Below are 20,115 nucleotides of genomic sequence, written 5' to 3'. Positions count from 1 at the left end.
CAGCACTACCTCCTGTCTTTTACTCAATTTCACTGTCTCTAAACCATACAACATCTCAGGTCATCTGGTCCAACCGACTTTCCACTCTTTATCCTCTTAATCTCTGCTCTCACTTCCTTTTACTAATCCTATCTACTTTCTGCCTTACCATCTCCACACCATCCAACCTTCTCTCTCTCTCTCTCTCTCTCTCTCTCTCTCTCTCTCTCTCATTTTCCTGCTCAAATCAGCTGCTCAAAATATTCCTCCATCTTCTTAACACATTCTCCTCACTAGTCAACACATTTCCATCTCCATCCTTTACTGCTCTAACTTGCAGCACATCCTTCCCAGCTCGGCTCCTCTGCCTGGCCAATCGCTACAAATCCTTTTCTCCTTCCTAATGTCCAACCTCTCATACATCTCCTCATATGCCTATGCTGCTGCATCTCCTTGTACTCCTGCCTACTTTTATTATCTCTCTCAATCCCAATACTGTTTTTCCAACCTCTTTCTCCTTATATGTTCCAGCACTTCTTTATTCCACCACCACATCTCTTTGTCCTCCTTTCTATTTTCAGATGTCACACCAAGTATGTTTCTCGCTGTCTCCCTCATCACTTATGCAGTAGTTTCCCAATCATCCAGCACCTCTTTACCACCACTGAGCCCCTGTCTGACCTCTTCCCTGAACCTCACACTACACTCTTCCTCCTTAATTTTCCTCCATCTTTTTCTTCTTTCAGTCCTCACTCTCCTCCTCTTTCTCTTCACCTCCAAAACCATCCTACAGACCACCATCCGATGCTGTCTAGCTACACTGTCCCCTGCCAACACCTTACAGTCTCCAATCTCCTTCAGAGAACATAGTCCATCTGTGTGCCCCTCCCTCCACTTCTTTATGTCACCCTATGATCCTCCTTCTTCTTAAAATAAGTTCATAACTGCCATTTCCATTCTTTTAGCAAAATCTTCCACCATCTGCCCTTCCACATTCCTCTCCTTAAGGCCACACCTACCCATCATCTCCTCATCACCTCTGTTCCCTTCACCTAGATGCCCGTAACTTGGGCCTCGACCGATCCGGTGTAAATCTCTGATTTCTACCGGATCCTCATTTATCCGGGCTTGAGTGCAACCCTAATGACTGGGTTAACATTGAATACTATATAATTTCTATTAATCGTCAGAAAATCTCTATTTTTTTGTATGGTTATTGCTATTAGGACTCTGTTATTGTTATGTTGTTATATATATGCTGTTTTGGTGCATTTGTTTGCAGGAAACTCTCACCTGGACCAAGACTGCATCAGCATTGGCGTATCGCAGCAATGGACCAAAGCAGCCAATGAGGCGTCTGTGTATATGTTTAAGGCTTTCACCTCTTAAGGGACTTTAGAGGAAGATTTTCCCCAGTTTTAACTGCATGTTTGTTTTTGTGTTTTCTAGGAATGTGATTGATTTCAGCAGAAGAGATCGGCGTCTTCAGGACTCTGCGTGTACACGAGCATTGAAAAATGGAGATCCCTGATCAGGGGACAGATCATGTGACCTCACCCTCAAAAGACTGGTAACCTGCCATGTTCTAGTGTTTTACTAATGAACTGTTCATATATGCATTATGGAGTTTCTATAGAAATAATAACTAATATTTATGGTAAGAATAAATCTTTAGCACTCACTTAAAAAAAAAAAAATGGTTGATGAAATAATGTCCCACAACTGTTTATTTTTTGCCTTTTGATTAGTTTTTGTATTTATACTCCCATGTTTCCATTGTCTCTTTGTGAAGATCTGTTTGTTTCTGCTCTTAGCCTATTCCAGTAAATATAAGCAGCACTATGGAGATCTGCTACTATTAGCATTTTGTTGTATTTCAAGTTAAATTAAACAAGGGTTGGATTTTTAAGGAACTATACTGCAGGGGTGTTTGTTTCCTGTTCACAATCTGTGTTCTGTATGCTACTATTCCTAGTGTGTAAGAAGTGAGAAATATTATAATGAATTTTTAAACAGAAATATTGTGATTCTAACTTATAATACAATTTCGTCTACAAATCTTAGAAACATTGAAATTCTGTCTCATGTCCATTTCTATCATTTTAAACAGTAAAGGAAAGAGAAAGAGGTCACACTCCCCAGAACCCAGCTGTGTCTCCATGAAGAGTGATGGGTCTATGGAGCATCCTCTCTACTTCAGTAATGAAAACCCCTCACCTGTACACAGGTAACATCTCTGTCAGGTGGCAACCACGAGTCGGAAACGAACGTGACTCTTTCATGTTTATGGAATCATTCAGCACACAAACAGAGAACAGGGAGTGTTACGAATTGTAATGCAGGTTTGGTCCGTGATGCGGGTATAATTCTTTAGGGAAGTATAATCCATTTAGTAAAGTATTATCCGTAAGAAAGGTAATGTCCCTAAGGAAACGGGTAATCCGGAAAGTGAGGGTAATCTGTAGGACAGGAAGGAGGAGTAGGAACCAGCGGGGAAACTCAGCACACGAATAAACTCCCAATGTCCTGCCGCTGCCCATTTCCATTATGTGTGTGTGTGTGTGTGTCCCTGCATGAGGATGAGGAAAGATGTGTGTTACCGCAAGTGTGTGTGTGTGTTTCGGCATGAATACGAGAAAGATGTTCATTACCGCAAGTGTGTGACACCAGTTCAGTGTCGATCTGCTCGGTATTCACCTGCACCTGGTCTCCACGACGCACACCTTAAAATCACGTGACCACACACACACACACACACACACGCACACCGCACGAGCACTGCCTAAACTAAGATTATCTGGTGTTTTTATTTGTTTTGTTACGGAAAATCTGCAAACTGTTTTCAGAAAGTATGTGTCCACAATACAATCTCACCAACAAACATCACAATTGTGTTATAATTAATTGTGCAAAATTATTTAAAGTTAAATGTAATACATTTGAGGAGTTAACAGTAATATTGTGATACATTATGATACAAATTCATCTACAAATGTTTAAACAATGAAATTCTGTCTTATGTACATTTCTATCATTTTAAACAGTAAAGGAAAGAGAGAGAGATCACACTCAGCAGAACCCAGCTGTGTCTCCATGAAGAGTGATCGGTCTATGGATCTTCCTCTCAATTTTAGAACTGGAATCTCCTCACCTGTACACAGGTATCTTTCAATAATTCTCATATTTACAGTCACAGTTAATGACTAAAGCTGGAATTCTGATCTTTTGTTTCATTTTCATCTTTTACTCTCAAATCCAAATGTCTTCAGTGTCGAGCAAAAACCCAAATAACTGGACTTCCTGTTCCAATACTTTTGGAGGTTTATGTAGGAAGAATAGAAAAGTTAGAAAAAGTGTGAAATGAAAACAGGAGCACATTTAATTCTCCAGGTGCACAATGTTGGAGTTGTATTCAGCTCTGTGTTCTCCAAGTGTTCCTGCTCTCACTACAATTATTGTAGTACAATTTGTGTTCAGGTTTAGACTCCAGTATTAAAGTGAGGAACGTTGAGATCTTTAACACTTGTTATTTTTGTTCCCAGTGTTCTACAGAAGGCAGGAGACAGAAGAGAGAAGATCATCACAGCTACAGGGTACAATCAAAACCAACACCATGACTGTGACACTGACACACTGCTATTCTAAAGCTCTCTGCTGTTAGTAACTACAGAGTGATTAGATGATAGAAAACCTCCAGTAAAATAAAGTAAATCCACAGCGAAAACATCATAAAGATCTATTTAGCAGGAAAAATGTGAACTTCTCCTCTAATCATTGGAGCCCATGTCTCACCATGTCTTCCTTCTTCACCCTGTCACAGACACGACCCAGAATCCACTGCTGCAGATAAATTCCAGAAGAGGTTCAAGCTTAATCTGGTGAAGAAGTTTCAGTGTTTGAATGGATTGATGCTAAATCAGGAAAACCAAACACTCCTGAATGAGATCTACACAGAGCTCTACATCACAGAGGGAGACAGTGGAGACGTCAATAAAGAACATGAGGTGAAACAGATCGAGGCAGCATCCAGGAGGAACCCAACTGAGGACACACCAATTAAATGCAGTGACATCTTTAAACCCCTACCTGAACAAGACAAAGCCATCAGGAGAGTTCTGACAAAACCCTTATCTGAACAAGATAAAGAACCCATCAGGAAAGTTCTGACTAAGGGAGTAGCTGGAATTGGAAAAACAGTCTCTGTGCAGAAGTTTGTTCTGGACTGGGCTGAAGGAAAAACAAATCAGGACGTCCACCTCATATTCCCACTTCCTTTCAGAGAGCTGAATTTGATGAAGGAGCAGAAACTGAGTCTGGTGGAGCTCCTACATGTGTTTTTTAAGGAGATGAAAGAAATGGACATTTCCAGGTTGGAGAAGGTTTTGTTCATTTTTGATGGTTTGGATGAGTGTCGTTTTTCTCTGGATTTCCAGAAGACAGTGAGAGTGTGTGATGTAACTGAATCAGCACCAGTGCATGTGCTGCTGATAAACCTGATCAAAGGAAACCTGCTTCCCTCTGCTCTCATCTGGATCACCTCCAGACCAGCAGCAGCTGATCAAATCCCCTCTGAGTGTGTCCATCGAGTCACAGAGGTACGAGGGTTCAATGACCCTCAGAAGGAGGAGTACTTCAGGAAGAGGATCAGTGATCAGAACCTGGCCAATAAGATCATCACACACCTGAAGTCATTAAGAAGCCTCTACATCATGTGCCACATCCCAGTGTTCTGCTGGATTTCAGCTGCTGTTTTAGAGAGAATGTTGGGTAAAGCAGAGAGTGGAGAGATCCCCAAGACTCTGACTCAAATGTACATACACTTCCTCATCGTTCAGACCAACATCATAAGAGAGAAGTACCTACAGAAGCAGAAGAGAGATGAAGAAATGCTTCTCAAACTTGGGAAACTGGCTTTCCAGCAGCTGGAGAAACAAAACCTGATCTTCTACGAGGAAGACCTGAGTGAGTGTGACATTGATGTGACAGAAGCAGCAGTGTATTCAGGTGTGTGTACGCAGATCTTCAGAGAGGAGTTTGGGCTTCACCAGAGTAAAGTGTACTGCTTTGTTCATCTGAGCATTCAGGAACATCTCGCAGCTCTGTATGTGCACCTGACCTTCATGAAGGAACAGAGAAATAGTCTTAAACAGAATCAGGACTGTAGGACACTTTCAGATGTTCACAGGAGTGCTGTAGATCACGCTTTAGACAGTCAGACTGGACATCTGGATCTTTTCCTCCGCTTTCTTCTGGGTCTCTCACTCGAGTCCAATCAGAAACTTCTACATTTCTTAGTAACACAGACAGGAAGTAGCTCCCAGAACAAAGAGAAAATAGTTCAGTATGTACAGGAGAAGATCAGTGAAGATCTTCCTGCAGAGAAATCCATCAATCTGTTCCACTGTCTGAATGAACTGGGTGATGATTCTCTAGTGGAGGAAATCCAGCAGTATCTGAAATCTGGAGCACAAAGTGAACTTTCTCCTTCACAGTGGTCTGCTCTGGTGTTTGTGTTACTGACATCAGCACAGGATCTGGAGGAATTTGACCTGAATAAATACATCACTCCAGATAAGATCAGAGATGAGATTCTTGTGAGAGTGATGCCTGTGATTGCAGCATCCAGAAAAGCAATGTAAGTGAAGCTAAATGAAACTGTAACAGTGTTGAGAACAAATCAGGTCTGAGCTGTTCAGATGAATCGAACTCTGCAGGACTCTTTAGACTTTTTCCTTTCTTCTCTTAGAAACCTTTTAGATCAGACTCTCTTACTTTCCCATTTGGATTCCCGGATCTCATCCTCCATGTTTATACAACGTGTGTGTGATGTTCCTCAGCTGAAACTCTCGCCAAGCCAAATCTGAACATCTCCGACTGTCAATTCTTATTATTATTCCACCATTTAATCATTGTGTTCAACTGATGTGTGTGATGTTGAAAGTGAGACGCTGCAGTGAAGCTTTGAGAACTTGTTTGATCTTCTGCATTTCTGTTCATTATCTTTTATTTCCTTCAGTATCAGATGCAGTGCAATTACATGGAGAAGTGGAGAAGCTCTGACCTCAGTGCTCAACTCAGAAACCTCCAGTCTGAGAGAACTGCATCTGACTGTCAATATACTGAATCTGTCCGAGAATAAACTAGAAGATTCAGGAGTGACGCGTCTCTCTGCTCTACTGGAGAATCCTGAGTGTAAAGTGAAAGATCTGAGGTAAGATCATCTCTCTGAGAAACACAGGAACTCACTAAAAGCTGCAGTGAATTGTTCTATACAGTGTTGTTTTTCAGGTAAAATTTGCTGTAGCAGTACAACATCCAGAACAAATCTATCAGTAATGAAACTTCTCACTTCCACTAATCATTAATGCACTGAGAATTAGATCCATGTGTGAATAAAACTCCAGTTAAACAGAGAGAAAGAACCTGATTCATGACTTTGAACAGAAAGCAACAATACCTTTACACCTCTTGTACACATAATGACAGGAATCTCAATCACAGCAATAATCATTGGTCAGGTTTAATATTATCTTGTGATTGGACAAGAGAAGGGAGACGGTCCACCATAACACACACCTCATCTTCAAATCATCATCATTGCTTTTTCAACCTGTTTCTAGACATCTTACCATATTATTCTTCATTGTCAGAGATTCCCCTCTGCTCCATTTGCAGAATGATGAAGTGTGTGTCAGCTTGCATTGCTCTGGACTTGCCAGTTCCATTCTCTGTTTCTCAGAGCGACGTGTGTTTGTGCTGCTGCTCTCCTTCATCTCATCTTCTTTTACAACTTCTTTATTGAACTGCAAATGTTTAAGCTCTTCTAAGAGTAAAAAATCCCACATTTCCTTCTGTTTTTTCCTCCACATTCATTTGGTCATTAGTGCTGCTCTACTTCTAATCCCCTGCTGTGAACATGAGCTGAAATACACCTTACACTGCCACCTACTGGTCATTTACTGCAGTTTTCTTGTGTCAGCAGTCTGAGATGAATCAAAGTGCAGTACAAATATTTATCTCTATTAAATCATCTTTAAATTCATTTATTTTTATTGATTAATTATATATTTTTGATTTACTTTGTAAGTCCTGGAGAAATCTGCTGCAACTTTTTTTACTCAAATGAAATCTGTCCATTTTGTAGTCCGACTTCCATCAGTGTCTGTAAATGGTTCTCACACCAACACTGTAGGAACGAGGGAGAACACACAGGATGCGTAATGTGTAGAAACTGAGAGAGTGAAGTGTGTGTCATTGTGTATCTGCAGGTTGTGTGGTTGTGGAGTATCAGATGAAGGCTGTGCTGCTCTCGCTTCAGCTCTGAGATCAAACCCCTCACACCTGAGAGAACTGCATCTGTCTTGGAATAAAGTAGGAGACTCAGGAGTGAAGTGTGTCTCTGCTGTACTGGAGAATCCTCACTGTAAACTGGAGATACTGAGGTAAGATCATCTCTTTGAGAGTCACATGACCTGCTCCTCAGTAACACACATTCTCTAATAGTGAGACTGGAGCAGAGCTTTTAGGTTCAGCATCAATGTTCTGAGAAGGAAGTTTGTTTTTCACTGCACACTGATGATTTGTCACAGAGGCTTTGGGTCTGATGTACGTATGTGTAAAGCTGCAGCACAAAACGTGTCTTAAAACCACTGCAATGTGTCTGAAATCACTGTGAAACTGTTAGAGTTCACTTTCAGTAACACAAACTACATACAAATGTCCTGTTTTCTTTCTTACACACACACACACACACACACACACACACATCTCTCTCTCTGCGCATGCATGAGGAAAGGGTGAGCATGAGGGTGTTGAAGATTTGATGGGTTTGACTACAACATTTTTGTCTCCACCAATTCAGAAATTAAATGTTTTAAATGTGGTCAGTTAGGGCATCTTGTGCTCGCCTGTCCCGAAGACAGAGTGACCCTGGTGTCTCCAAGCGATCGAGGCAAGAAAGCAGCTGAACCTGCTGGAGTCGTTCCCCCTGTGGCTTCAGCTCGGCCTGCTGCTGAAAGCCCCGTAACTGCTGCTGCACCAGGGCCTAGGGAGCGTGAGCCCCAAGCTCAGCCTGTAGAGCAGAGGTCCACTAACTACATAACCACCCCAGAGAAGCCCTGCTCAGCCGAACCCCACCAGGAGAAGCCCTGCTCGGCCGAACCGGACCGGGAAAAGCCGAGTAAAACTGGGAATGTCACAGTGGACTCTGAAGCAGTGCTAGAGCTGCCTGCGCTGGCAGAGGCAGGCCCAGGGGTGCAGAGCTGTCACCAGGAGGCACCAGTCACTACATCATGCAAGAGAAGACGTGGAGATGGATGATGAGCCTCTTTTTAAAGTTCCAACAAAGAGAAAGAAACAAAGTAAGGGTCAGGGGAAAAAACAGGCCAAAAAAGAGTTGAAGGCAGATGAAGCTGAATTAGACAGTAATGATGGCATGCGCTGAACGCGATCCCGTTTTCGGCTCGGAATCCTCACCCTCCGCGCACATCAGCTCCCTGAATCGTTCCCTGAATCGGCTCCCTGAATCGACTCCCTGAATCGACAGCCTTTCTCTCCTGCTTCTTTTGCATCTGCCTTGGATCCTATAACCTGAACTTTCTGACAGCTTCCACCAGTGCAGTGGAGAGAATGAAGTTTTTACACAAACTCAACAATGTTATTTTGAACTGCAGCACTGCAGAGTTTTTAGTTTTGGGAGATTTTAATTGTACATCAGACAATATGGACAGAAATCATGCAGAGCCTCATGTTGCTTCCCATTAAGCATCTGTGGGAGTTGGTGGAGACCCACGATCTCTGTGACATATGGAGAAACTGAGAGAGTGAAGTGTGTGTCATTGTGTATCTGCAGGTTGTGTGGTTGTGGAGTATCAGATGAAGGCTGTGCTGCTCTCGCTTCAGCTCTGAGATCAAACCCCTCACACCTGAGAGAACTGCATCTGTCTTGGAATAAAGTAGGAGACTCAGGAGTGAAGTGTGTCTCTGCTGTACTGGAGAATCCTCACTGTAAACTGGAGATACTGAGGTAAGATCATCTCTTTGAGAGTCACATGACCTGCTCCTCAGTAACACACATTCTCTAATAGTGAGACTGGAGCAGAGCTTTTAGGTTCAGCATCAATGTTCTGAGAAGGAAGTTTGTTTTTTTTCACTGCACACTGATGATTTGTCACAGAGGCTTTGGGTCTGATGTACGTATGTGTAAAGCTGCAGCACAAAACGTGTCTTAAAACCACTGCAATGTGTCTGAAATCACTGTGAAACTGTTAGAGTTCACTTTCAGTAACACAAACTACATACAAATGTCCTGTTTTCTTTCTTACACACACACACACACACACACACACATCTCTCTCTGCGCATGCATGAGGAAAGGGTGAGCATGAGGGTGTTGAAGATTTGATGGGTTTGACTACAACATTTTTGTCTCCACCAATTCAGAAATTAAATGTTTTAAATGTGGTCAGTTAGGGCATCTTGTGCTCGCCTGTCCCGAAAGACAGAGTGACCCTGGTGTCTCCAAGCGATCGAGGCAAGAAAGCAGCTGAACCTGCTGGAGTCGTTCCCCCTGTGGCTTCAGCTCGGCCTGCTGCTGAAAGCCCCGTAACTGCTGCTGCACCAGGGCCTAGGGAGCGTGAGCCCCAAGCTCAGCCTGTAGAGCAGAGGTCCACTAACTACATAACCACCCCAGAGAAGCCCTGCTCAGCCGAACCCCACCAGGAGAAGCCCTGCTCGGCCGAACCGGACCGGGAAAAGCCGAGTAAAACTGGGAATGTCACAGTGGACTCTGAAGCAGTGCTAGAGCTGCCTGCGCTGGCAGAGGCAGGCCCAGGGGTGCAGAGCTGTCACCAGGAGGCACCAGTCACTACATCATGCAAGAGAAGACGTGGAGATGGATGATGAGCCTCTTTTTAAAGTTCCAACAAAGAGAAAGAAACAAAGTAAGGGTCAGGGGAAAAAACAGGCCAAAAAAGAGTTGAAGGCAGATGAAGCTGAATTAGACAGTAATGATGGCATGCGCTGAACGCGATCCCGTTTTCGGCTCGGAATCCTCACCCTCCGCGCACATCAGCTCCCTGAATCGTTCCCTGAATCGGCTCCCTGAATCGACTCCCTGAATCGACAGCCTTTCTCTCCTGCTTCTTTTGCATCTGCCTTGGATCCTATAACCTGAACTTTCTGACAGCTTCCACCAGTGCAGTGGAGAGAATGAAGTTTTTACACAAACTCAACAATGTTATTTTGAACTGCAGCACTGCAGAGTTTTTAGTTTTGGGAGATTTTAATTGTACATCAGACAATATGGACAGAAATCATGCAGAGCCTCATGTTGCTTCCCATTAAGCATCTGTGGGAGTTGGTGGAGACCCACGATCTCTGTGACATATGGAGAAATTTTAATAAGAAACAGAGACAGGGGGGGTGCAAGGTGGCGGACAGGGAGTAGCAGCGGTTTCCTTTAGTCCCAAAGTTAGCAGAGAGTTTACTGGTCTGTGTTTCGGCCCTTGAAAGTGGAGCTGCATTACTCACTGATCACGTAGATGATTTAGAGAACAGAGGACGGCGCAAACATGTTCGCATTTTTGGCTTATCAGAGGGGGCAGAAGATTCTGACACGGTGTCATTTCTCCAGAAATGGATCCTGGATTTTCTTCATTTGCAGACTAAAAGTAGCTATATCAAATTTGAAAGGGCTCAGCGCACTCTAGCTTCCAGACCAGGTGTCAAGGAGAGACCCAGACTGTTGGTGGTGTGCATGCATAACTTCAGAGACAAACAGAGGATTCTCGATGCAAGTAGAAAGTTGTTTATGGATGAAAATCTGCAGTTTGAGAACAGTAAAGTGTCTTTCTATCAAGATTTCTCCGCCGCTGTGCTCCATAAGCGCAGGGAATTTGATTCGGCTAAACATCGCTTGCAGGAGATTGGAGCTCGCTATGCAATGTTCTACCCAGCTAAGCAGTGAGTAACCATTGTGAACACCATCAAGGTTCTGTGCACACCTACAGCGGTCTTAGAGTTTATTACTCAGAAGGAGCAGCATGTACGACCTGCTGCAAATGACAGTTCTCCTCCGCTCAACTCTGTGTCTGATTCTTAACTGGGGGTGTTGTTTAAACTTCGCCTTGTGGTGCCTAACTGTTTGTTGAATCCTTTATTGAATAGGCCCCCTTATAAGAATTGCCCTCCCCCTAAGCTATCTAAAACTTTATCTGCTTTGTGTGAAGAGTTGGGTTACACTGATGTCTGGCGTACTCTTAACCCACTGCACACAGAATTTAAATTTTACTCCCCTCCTCATAAGTCGTATTCTAAAATTAATCCTTTTTTGTTCCTAGTACAATTTTGCAATATATCTCCAGTTGTACTTTCAGTAATACTGTTGTTTCTGTTCATTCTATGGTAATACTGGACATGTTAGTGGGAAGTGTAAATGATCCTTCTTCTGTTAATTTGGAGAAACTGAGTGCAATACGTGCCTCCTTAGACTCGTTGTTATCGCAGCAGGCTAACACAAAAATAGTATTTTCAAAGCAAAGATTGTATGAACATGGCAATAAACCTAATAAGTATTTGTATTATTTATTGAAGAATAATGTGGTCAACAATTCATTACCTCTATTAGGGATTTATTGGGAGAACAATCACTTGATACTGGGGTTATATATTCTACATGAAAGCAGTTTTTCTCAGATTTATATCAGTCTGAATCTTCTTCTCAACATGATATCGCTATGAAAAGGTATTTTGATAGGTTAACACTCCCAGATATATTAGATGAACAAAGAATGGTCTTAAATGCCTCCATTTTAAAGGAAGAAGCCTTAGTGGCTTTACATGGGCTACAATCTGGTAAATCTGGAACAAATTAAATGTGTTTATTTGATATTCTAGCCTTTGCTGCTAGAAAAAATATATTATTAACCTGAGTCAATGACAAACCCCCATCTTTGAGAGGATGGTACAAGATTATTAGAGAAATGATTCCCTCAGAGTTCTTGACCTGTGTTACTCAAGTGTGGACTCCATACCTCGATTATATCGATGTGTTTTTAAGTAATATTTTGAGATTTGGCATGTGACTATATTGTATTTTATTATTATTTTATTAGTATTATTGTTGTTGTTTTTATTTATTTATTTATTTTCCCCCTTTTTCTTCATCTCCTCTTTAGTTCTTTTTCACTAGCATTGCAAAAGTAAGGATTTGTTTGTTGACTGTTTTTGTTGTGCTATATCAATGTTGAAATAAAAAAAAAAATATATAAAAAAAAAGAACGAAACAGAGACAGTATACGTGAGCTCACTCCATTGACAACACGCTCTCCCTGGTGAGAATAGATCACTTTTATGTTTTAAATCAGCAGACTTATTTTACAAGATGTTCTATTTTTCAGATAACACACACACACACACCCTCTCTCTCTTACTCACTCTAACACACACTCACACACACACTCACAAACACTCGCACATACTCACACACCCTCTCTCTCTCACTCACTCTAACACACACACTCTATTGTTTATATTTCTGCTTCCATCCATCAATCCATCCATCCATCCATCCACTCATTTCAAAACACACAAAGGATGTGTAATGTGTAGAAACTAAGAGAGTGAAGTGTGTGTCATTGTGTATCTTCAGGTTGGAGTATTGTGGAGTATCAGATGAAGGCTGTGCTGCTCTCGCTTCAGCTCTGAGATCAAACCCCTCACACCTGAGACAACTGAGTATGTCTGGGAATAAAGTAGGAGACTCAGGAGTGAAGTGTCTCTCTGCTGTACTGGAGAATCCTCACTGTAAACTGGAGATACTGAGGTAAGATCATCTCTCTGAGAGTCACATGACCTGCTCCCCAGTAACGCACATTCTCTAATAGTGAGACTGAAGCATTAAGGTTTTAGGTTCAGCATCAATGTTCTGAGGAGGAACTTTAGTTTTATTTATTTTTTTACTTCTGTTTGTTAGTTTAAATTAGTGTTGATTGACCACTGTCACACACACACACACACACACACACACACACACACACACACACACTGGTTCTGCTGAATGTGATTAGGCTGGAGATACTGTTCTCACTGGTTCTGCTGAATGCGATCAGGCTGGAGATACTGTTCTCACTGAGAAGGAATACATGTACTGACTATTCTTTTGATAAAGTCAAATCTTTTTTGCAAAGATCAAAAAAGATGAAAAATGTGCAGGTTACAGATTCTTTTCCTGATCATAAAATGTTTGTTGATTCCTTTGGGATGTTAATGAGCAGTGAAGGAGAAAAAACGTTAGGAAAAATATAGATTAAGGAAAATTCCTGCTAAATAGATCAGAACTTCAGGCAGAGGATAAGGTTTGAAACAATGCAGTTTTCTCTGCCTTCACATGCTGAAATTTGTCGTGTGTGTGATCCTTCTCTCATTCTTCTTTATGAGTGTGGTGAGAACAGGCTCTCTTAATATCAATGCTGCACGAGATGCTTATAAAAGGGCATTGATATTTGAATTATTAAGACAGAAGAGAATTGATGTGATGTTTATTCAGGAGACACACAGTGATGTTTTAAATGAAATGAATTGGAGGAAAGAAGGGGAAGGGGTGGTGGTGTGCTCTCACATCAGCTCTTCTAGAGGAGGGGTAGCTGTGCTTTCTGCTGCACATTTCAGTCCTGTCTCTTTTGGGGTGAAGCAAGAAATTGCTGGTAGACTGATTTTTTTACGTGCACAGTTTGAAAAATTTAATGTGGGGATGTTTAATGTATATGCTCCTAATAATGCTATTGAAAAAGTTTGTTTTCTTCATGGTCTTAATGGAATTTTGCAGAGTGGTAATTCAGATAAATGTGTTTTTAGGTGATGATTTTAATTGTACTGAGAATTGTGTATTAGATCGGAATCACACTGAGCCCCGTGTAGCTTCCAGCCATGTCATGAGCACTTTGATTGAAACCCATAAACTGTGTGATATATGGAGACGTTTAAACAACAAAAATAAACAATAAACATGGTTGAATACTTAAGAGAATGTTATTTCTTTGGCTAGATCAGATTGACTCTACTGTTTTAAACATCATTTTAATATGATACCCTTCTGGGGTTTCTGATCATGCTATTGTTATTTGTATAGTGTTTATATAAAATATAAGGTAAATAGTTCCTATTGGCCTTTTAATGTCTCTTTGTTGAGTGATGCAAAGTTTAAAGAGGTTTTGGGTTTTTTTTTTTGGAGGAATTTAAATAAAAGAGAGTTTTATAAATGTAAAACAATGGTGGGATGATGGAAAAGTTGAAATTAAGTTATGTCAACAGTATACTTTCAATGTCTCTAAAAATATTAAACAAAAAATTTAAGAACTTGAAGAGGAAATTGTAGAGGTGCAAACAGTTTTGGAGTATACTGGAAAACAAAATAGTGTTGATATTCTAAAGTCCAAAAGGATGTTTCTTGCAGAACCATTAGGCGTGAAGGCAAAAGGTGCATTGGTCAGGTCACGCTACCAAAACTGAACATGAATGGATGCCCCAGACAAATTCTTTTTTCATTTGGAAAGAAAAAATGGCCAGAGTAGATACATTCACTCATTGTGAACAGAGAACGAGCAGGAGCTTACAGTACTGTCTGAAATAAGACAAAGGGCTGTAAGGTTCTATAATTATCTGTATGGGAGTGAATATAAAGATGATGAGGCATTGTCTGCCAGTTTTTATCAAGGTTTACCGAAGCTTTCAAAGGAGTCAAAGGAGGTGCTAGAGAAGCCTTTGTGTGCACATGAGCTATGGAAGGCATTGCAGATTATGGAGAGTGGAAAAGCTCCAGGACTTGATGGGCTCCAAATTGAGTTTCATAAAGCCTTTTGGGAGGTGTTGGGTGAGGATCTTTTAGATGTTCTCAATGAGAGCATAGCTGAGGGTTTTTTACCAGTGAGCTGTAGGAGAGCTGTGATTACTCTTCTACTCAAGAAAAATGACCTTCAGGAAATTAGGAACTGGAGACCAGTGAGCCTGTTGTGCTCCGATCTGAAAATGTTTTCTAAAACTCTGGCAAATAGGTTAAGGGAAGTGAAGTGATAGGGGACACCATACATCCTGACCAGACATATTGTGTGCCTGATAGGTCTAATTCTGATTAAATTATTTATCGATCGAGATGTAATAGAGGTTGCTGGTCTATTGGTCATTAATTTAGGGCTCATCTCCATTGATCAGGAAAAAGCTTTTAATAGGGTTGTGCACCAATGTCTTGGAACCCCCTTGATGTTTTTGGTTTTGGCCTAGGTTTTATTGGAGAAAATAAAGCATTATATAAAGACATTGAAAGTATGCTAAAAAATCAATGGTGGTTTGTCTGCCCCTTTTACTGTTAACAGGGGCATCAGACAAGGTTGTGACTCTCTGGAATGCTTTACTCCTTAGCAATTAAACCATTATTAAACAAATGACGGTCTAATATAGAAGACCTACTGTTACCTCATGTTAATCTGCAACATCAGATATCAGCTTATGCTGCTGATGTAATGGGAGTTTTGAAATGTATCTGCTGCTAAAATTAATTGGAGTAAGAGTGATGCCTTAATTGTTGGAAAATGGGAGAAGGGGCCACTGTTATTACCTGGTGGGTGAACTTGAAAAAAGGAGGTCTTAAATATCTAGGAGTGTTTATTGGAGATGCTGTCACACAAGAAAGGAACTGGTTTGGGCTGGTTGAAAAAATAGAGGGTAGGTTAAAAAAATGGAAGTGGATTCATCCACAGCTTTTCTTTAGAGGACGTGTTTTAATAATTAACAATTTGGCTGCTTCAATATTGTGGCACAGATTGGTATGTGTAGACCCTCCTTCCGGTCTTCTTTTCAGAATACAAGCAACGCTGGTTGACTTTTTTGGGATCGGCTTCACTGGGTCCCTCAAAGCGTACTTTTCTTGCCTATGGAAAAAGGAGGTCAAGGTCTGGTGCATCTGTTTAGTAGACTTGCAACTTTTCACTTGCAGTTTATCCAGAGACTGGGCCTGAAGACCTAGTTTGGAGGAAAGTGGCTCAGAACATATTACAGAGGATCGATGAAATTGGACTTTACAGTACTTTGGTATTTACGGATCACAAACAGTTGAATTTCAAAGGACTTCCTTCTTTTTATCATGGACTATTTAAAATGTTGGGACTTTTAATTTTTTTTCTAGGTTTGTAAAACAAAGTCATTGTTTTGGTTACTTGAGGAGCCTTTGGTTAAGGCATCTCGCTTTCACTTATCAAATGAGTGTTTGGTAGGTCTTTCATTAAGACTTTGTGGCTCTGGTATGGTAAAGTTAAGGAACATAATTGATGTGGCTGGGTCTCATTTAAGTGATGCTATTGCACTGGCTGCCATTTGAGGTCAGAGGTCCTCATGCCAAACTGAATTTATTTTAAGACTCTGGAAAAAAGATTAACAGAGGAAGAATTAATTATGTTACAAAACTTTGCTAATGGAAGTCTGATTCCACATATAAAAGATCTCTTTCCCAAAATTGCGATTTCTTCTGATTTAAGAGGTATGTGTCAGGCCAGACGGAAGCCATAGTAGTAATATATAAAGTTTAATCTGTTTAAAACAAATAGCAGAGAAAAGGTCGCTGTAATACCGGGAAAGTCACTAGAACAGATGTAGTCCTTTAAGGAAAGAAAGGATAGTAATCCATGGTACGCCAGGAGATGGCGAGGCACACGAGGAGGATCAAAAGGTGTTTCTCCAGCATAACCTGTGAGAACAGACGATGGCATTTAGGCAGGGAGAGGTTTATATAGGCCTGGAGTTAATGAGCACCAGGTGCCAGTACTTAGTAGGACGGTGATTCACTCCATGCGGGCGGGGTGTTGAAGGGAGGAGAAGCTGGTGGTTCCCTGACATCACCCCCTCCCCCAGGGGCTTCTCTCGACGCCCAAACCCTACAGCTTGGTTTACCTCGACCCTGGGGTGCAGGAAGGAGAGGGTGTGTGGTGTGGAGCTCCTCCAAAAGGGCCAGTACGTCCTGACGTGCCACCCAGGACGGGCCTCTCCTCGGTACCATAACCCTCTCAGTCGACTAGATACTCCAATATGCTGCCCCGACGGCACGAGTCCAGTATCTTCCGTACCGAGTACACCGACGGTTGGTCCAGCATTTACCGGTGGAGGGAGATCCCCAGGCTCACCCTGGAGATGATAGACTGGAGGCACAAAGGGCTTTAAAAGTGATACATGAAACGTGGGATGTTCTTGATACCTCAGGGGTAAGTCCAGCCGGTAGGTTACTTCATTGAATGACTCTCGATCCTGAAAGGCCTAAAGAACAGGGGGCTCAGCTTCCGGCTTGGTAGTCGTAACCTCAGGTCCTTGGTAGATAACCATACCAGATCCCCTGGTGAAAAGGATGGGGTCTCTAATCAGCGTTCATCCGCATGTCTCCCTGTCTCATGAAGGGCCCTTTGTAGTTGTGTATGTTCGGATTCCCACACCCGCACACTCTCTCATAACCAATAGTCCACAGCCGGCATATGGGATGGCTTGTCCGACCATGGGAATAGGGGAGGCTGAAACCCCAGCATGCACTATAAGAAGCATGCACTATAAGAAAGTAAGTCTATGTAATCGATGCAGGGTCAAAGACCTCCGTCCTTTTTCCCCCACAAAGAAGAAACTGGAGGCTGCGGGTGAGGAGGACTGGATGATGAACCCCTGGTGGAGGGCTTGATGGACGTATTCCTCCATGGCTCTACACTCAGGAGCAGATAGGGAGTATACCCAGCCTCTGGGCAGTTTGGCTCCTGGCACTAGGTCGATTGCACAGTCCCATGGTCGGTGAGGGGAAAGTTGTGTAGCGGCCTGTTCGCCAAACACTTCGGCAAAGGAGTCGTACTCCACAGGGATTTCAACCCTAGCTGGTCTGGGAGCACCCTCGACATGCATCGCGGCCAAGGTCATGTGTTCTGGAATGGGAGAAGGGAGGTGTACCAGGCATTGTTCCCTGCATTTGGGGCTCCACTCTAGGATATCACAGAGGTCCCAGAACATTTAGGTGCTTGTTGGTTAAGCCATGGCCGCCCCAGGATTATGTCTGCTGTTGAGTTCTCCAAGACCAGAAGCCGTATTTTCTCTTGGTGGAACAAACCAACTTTTCACCAGTCCTTTCCAAGCAGCTGTTCTTGAATGGTCTAGACAGCTAGTTCTTGTGTCCCCTTTTCCTTGTGAAGCCGCAGCTGGTCTAGGCACATTCAGGAGATGAAATTACCTGCGGAGCCTGAATTGACTAGAGCAGAGACCAGAACGGAAAGAGCTGGGGTTATTAGGGTTACTGGGAGTTTAGACAGGCGTGAGATGTCCGTGGGAAACGACAGTATTCACCACGGGGCATGGAGGTCGGGTCGGACATTGGGCGATGTGATGTCCCGGATTCCCGCAGTAGAGACACATGCCTGCCACTAGGTGGCGCTCCCTCTCCCTCTTTGACAGCCCCCTCAATCGATATGCTCTCAGGAGTGCAACCTCATTCCAACTGCTGGTGGCCGCCAATGTGCAGAAGAGGAGACTGTAGTCGGTGGTGTTATCCGAGCCTTGGCGTAGGCTCAACAGCTAGTCCACGGTGGAAAGCGCCCCGGAAGCCGTGCTGAAAACCTCTGTGAAGTGGCTGGTAAACAGAGCTTTTGGCGCTCCAAAGACCTTGCACCCATGCCAACGCTCTTCTGGTAAGTCAGGCCAGACGAACACAGATGGAAGCCATAGTAATAATATATAAAGTTTAATCAGTTTGAAACAAATAGCAGAAAAAGGGTCGCTGTAATACCGGGAAAGTCACCAGAACAGATGTAGTCCTATGAGGAAAGCAAGGATAGTAACCTGTGGTATGCCAGGAGATGGGGAGGCCCACTTAGTCGAATAAACAGGTAAACGTACGATTAGGATCAGAAGTTGCTCCTCCAGCATAACCTGTGAGAACAGACGATGGCACTTAAACAGGGAGAGGTTTATATAGGCCTGGAGTTAATAAGAACTAGGTGCCGGAATTTAGTAGGATGGTGATTCACTCCGTGCGGCCGGGGTGTTGAGGGGAGGAGAAGCTGATGGTTCCCTGACAGTATGTCTAGCATACTGCTGGACATAGAAGGTCTAAAAGATTTGGTTCTGAGTTAAGTGGAAGGAAAATAATTATGTAAGTGTTTTGTCAAATTCTTTTATTTAATTTTTTTCATTAAACCAAAAGAAATATACTGTATGGTGAGAAAAATTTATTTTTATGAGAAGACGACAAGCCTGTTTGGAGAGTGCTATACAAACCACCATTGAATAATTGCGGATTCTACATGGGGCCATAGCTGTGAATGCCTTTGTCTCTGTTATTAATTCAGATGCTTTTGATAAATGTGTGTTCTGTGGGATAAGAAAGACTGTTTTTCATTGCTTTACAGAATGTTTCAGATTGGATCAATCTTTGCCTTGTTGCTGGGTTTAGTTTTATTATTTGCAGGGAGATTTCAGGAAAACTTTTCTCCTACTGTTTTTATTTTAGGATTGAGATATTGTCAAAAGCAGAAAATAAAATGGCAGTTGATTAATTTTATTGTTGGACAAACAAAACTTGGAATATATGTCAGGAGAAACAGAATTGAAAACAGACCAAATCAAGATATTGTAACTCTTTCTCACACACACACACACACACACACACACACACACACACACACACTCTCTCTCTCTATCTTGCTCACACACACACACACACACACACACTCTCTCTCTCTCTCTCTCTCTCTCTTACACACTCTCTCTCTCTCTCTCTCTCTTACACACACACACACACACACACACACACACACTGCATAAAGAAACAGACTTGTTCTTGTCACTGAATAAACCGTTTCAATATTTAGTGTATTTCTCTCATTTACACAATCTATTGTTTATATTTCTGCTATCATCCATCCATCCATCGACACCACTCATTTCAAAACACACACAGGATGTGTAATGTGTAGAAACTGAGAGAGTGAAGTGTGTGTCATTGTGTATCTGCAGGTTGTGGAGTTGTGAAGTATCAGATGAAGGCTGTGCTGCTCTCGCTTCAGCTCTGAGATCAAACCCCTCACACCTGAGAGATCTGGATCTGACTGGGAATAAAGTAGGAGA

General features: G+C 42.3%; 1 protein-coding gene across 1 annotated transcript; it reads left to right on the top strand.

The window, feature by feature from the left end:
- Positions 1-1,256: 1,256 nt before the first annotated feature.
- Positions 1,257-10,945, top strand: LOC124377366 (NLR family CARD domain-containing protein 3-like). The gene is made up of 8 exons (XM_046836806.1): positions 1,257-1,549; positions 2,090-2,206; positions 3,024-3,140; positions 3,522-3,572; positions 3,800-5,534; positions 7,867-8,284; positions 9,479-9,840; positions 10,643-10,945. The coding sequence occupies exons 1-8, from the start codon at positions 1,497-1,499 to the stop codon at positions 10,943-10,945; spliced, it is 3,156 nt and encodes a 1,051-aa protein (XP_046692762.1). The 5' UTR covers positions 1,257-1,496.
- The last annotated feature ends 9,170 nt before the right edge of the window (positions 10,946-20,115 follow it).

Source organism: Silurus meridionalis, chromosome 23 (assembly GCF_014805685.1).
Source record: "Silurus meridionalis isolate SWU-2019-XX chromosome 23, ASM1480568v1, whole genome shotgun sequence".
Lineage (NCBI taxonomy): Eukaryota > Metazoa > Chordata > Actinopteri > Siluriformes > Siluridae > Silurus > Silurus meridionalis.
The sequence above is the reverse complement of the archived record's forward strand: the minus strand, read 5'-3'. Positions and strand labels throughout refer to the sequence as shown.

Bases quoted from the DNA above. Each gene is read 5' to 3' on its own strand.
- LOC124377366 (XM_046836806.1), top strand. From the start codon at position 1,497: ATGGAGATCCCTGATCAGGGGACAGATCATGTGACCTCACCCTCAAAA. The intron at 1,550-2,089 runs GTAACCTGCCAT...CATTTTAAACAG, and splicing joins ACCTCACCCTCAAAAGACTG to TAAAGGAAAGAGAAAGAGGT. The intron at 9,841-10,642 runs GTCACTACATCA...CTTCATTTGCAG, and splicing joins GCTGTCACCAGGAGGCACCA to ACTAAAAGTAGCTATATCAA.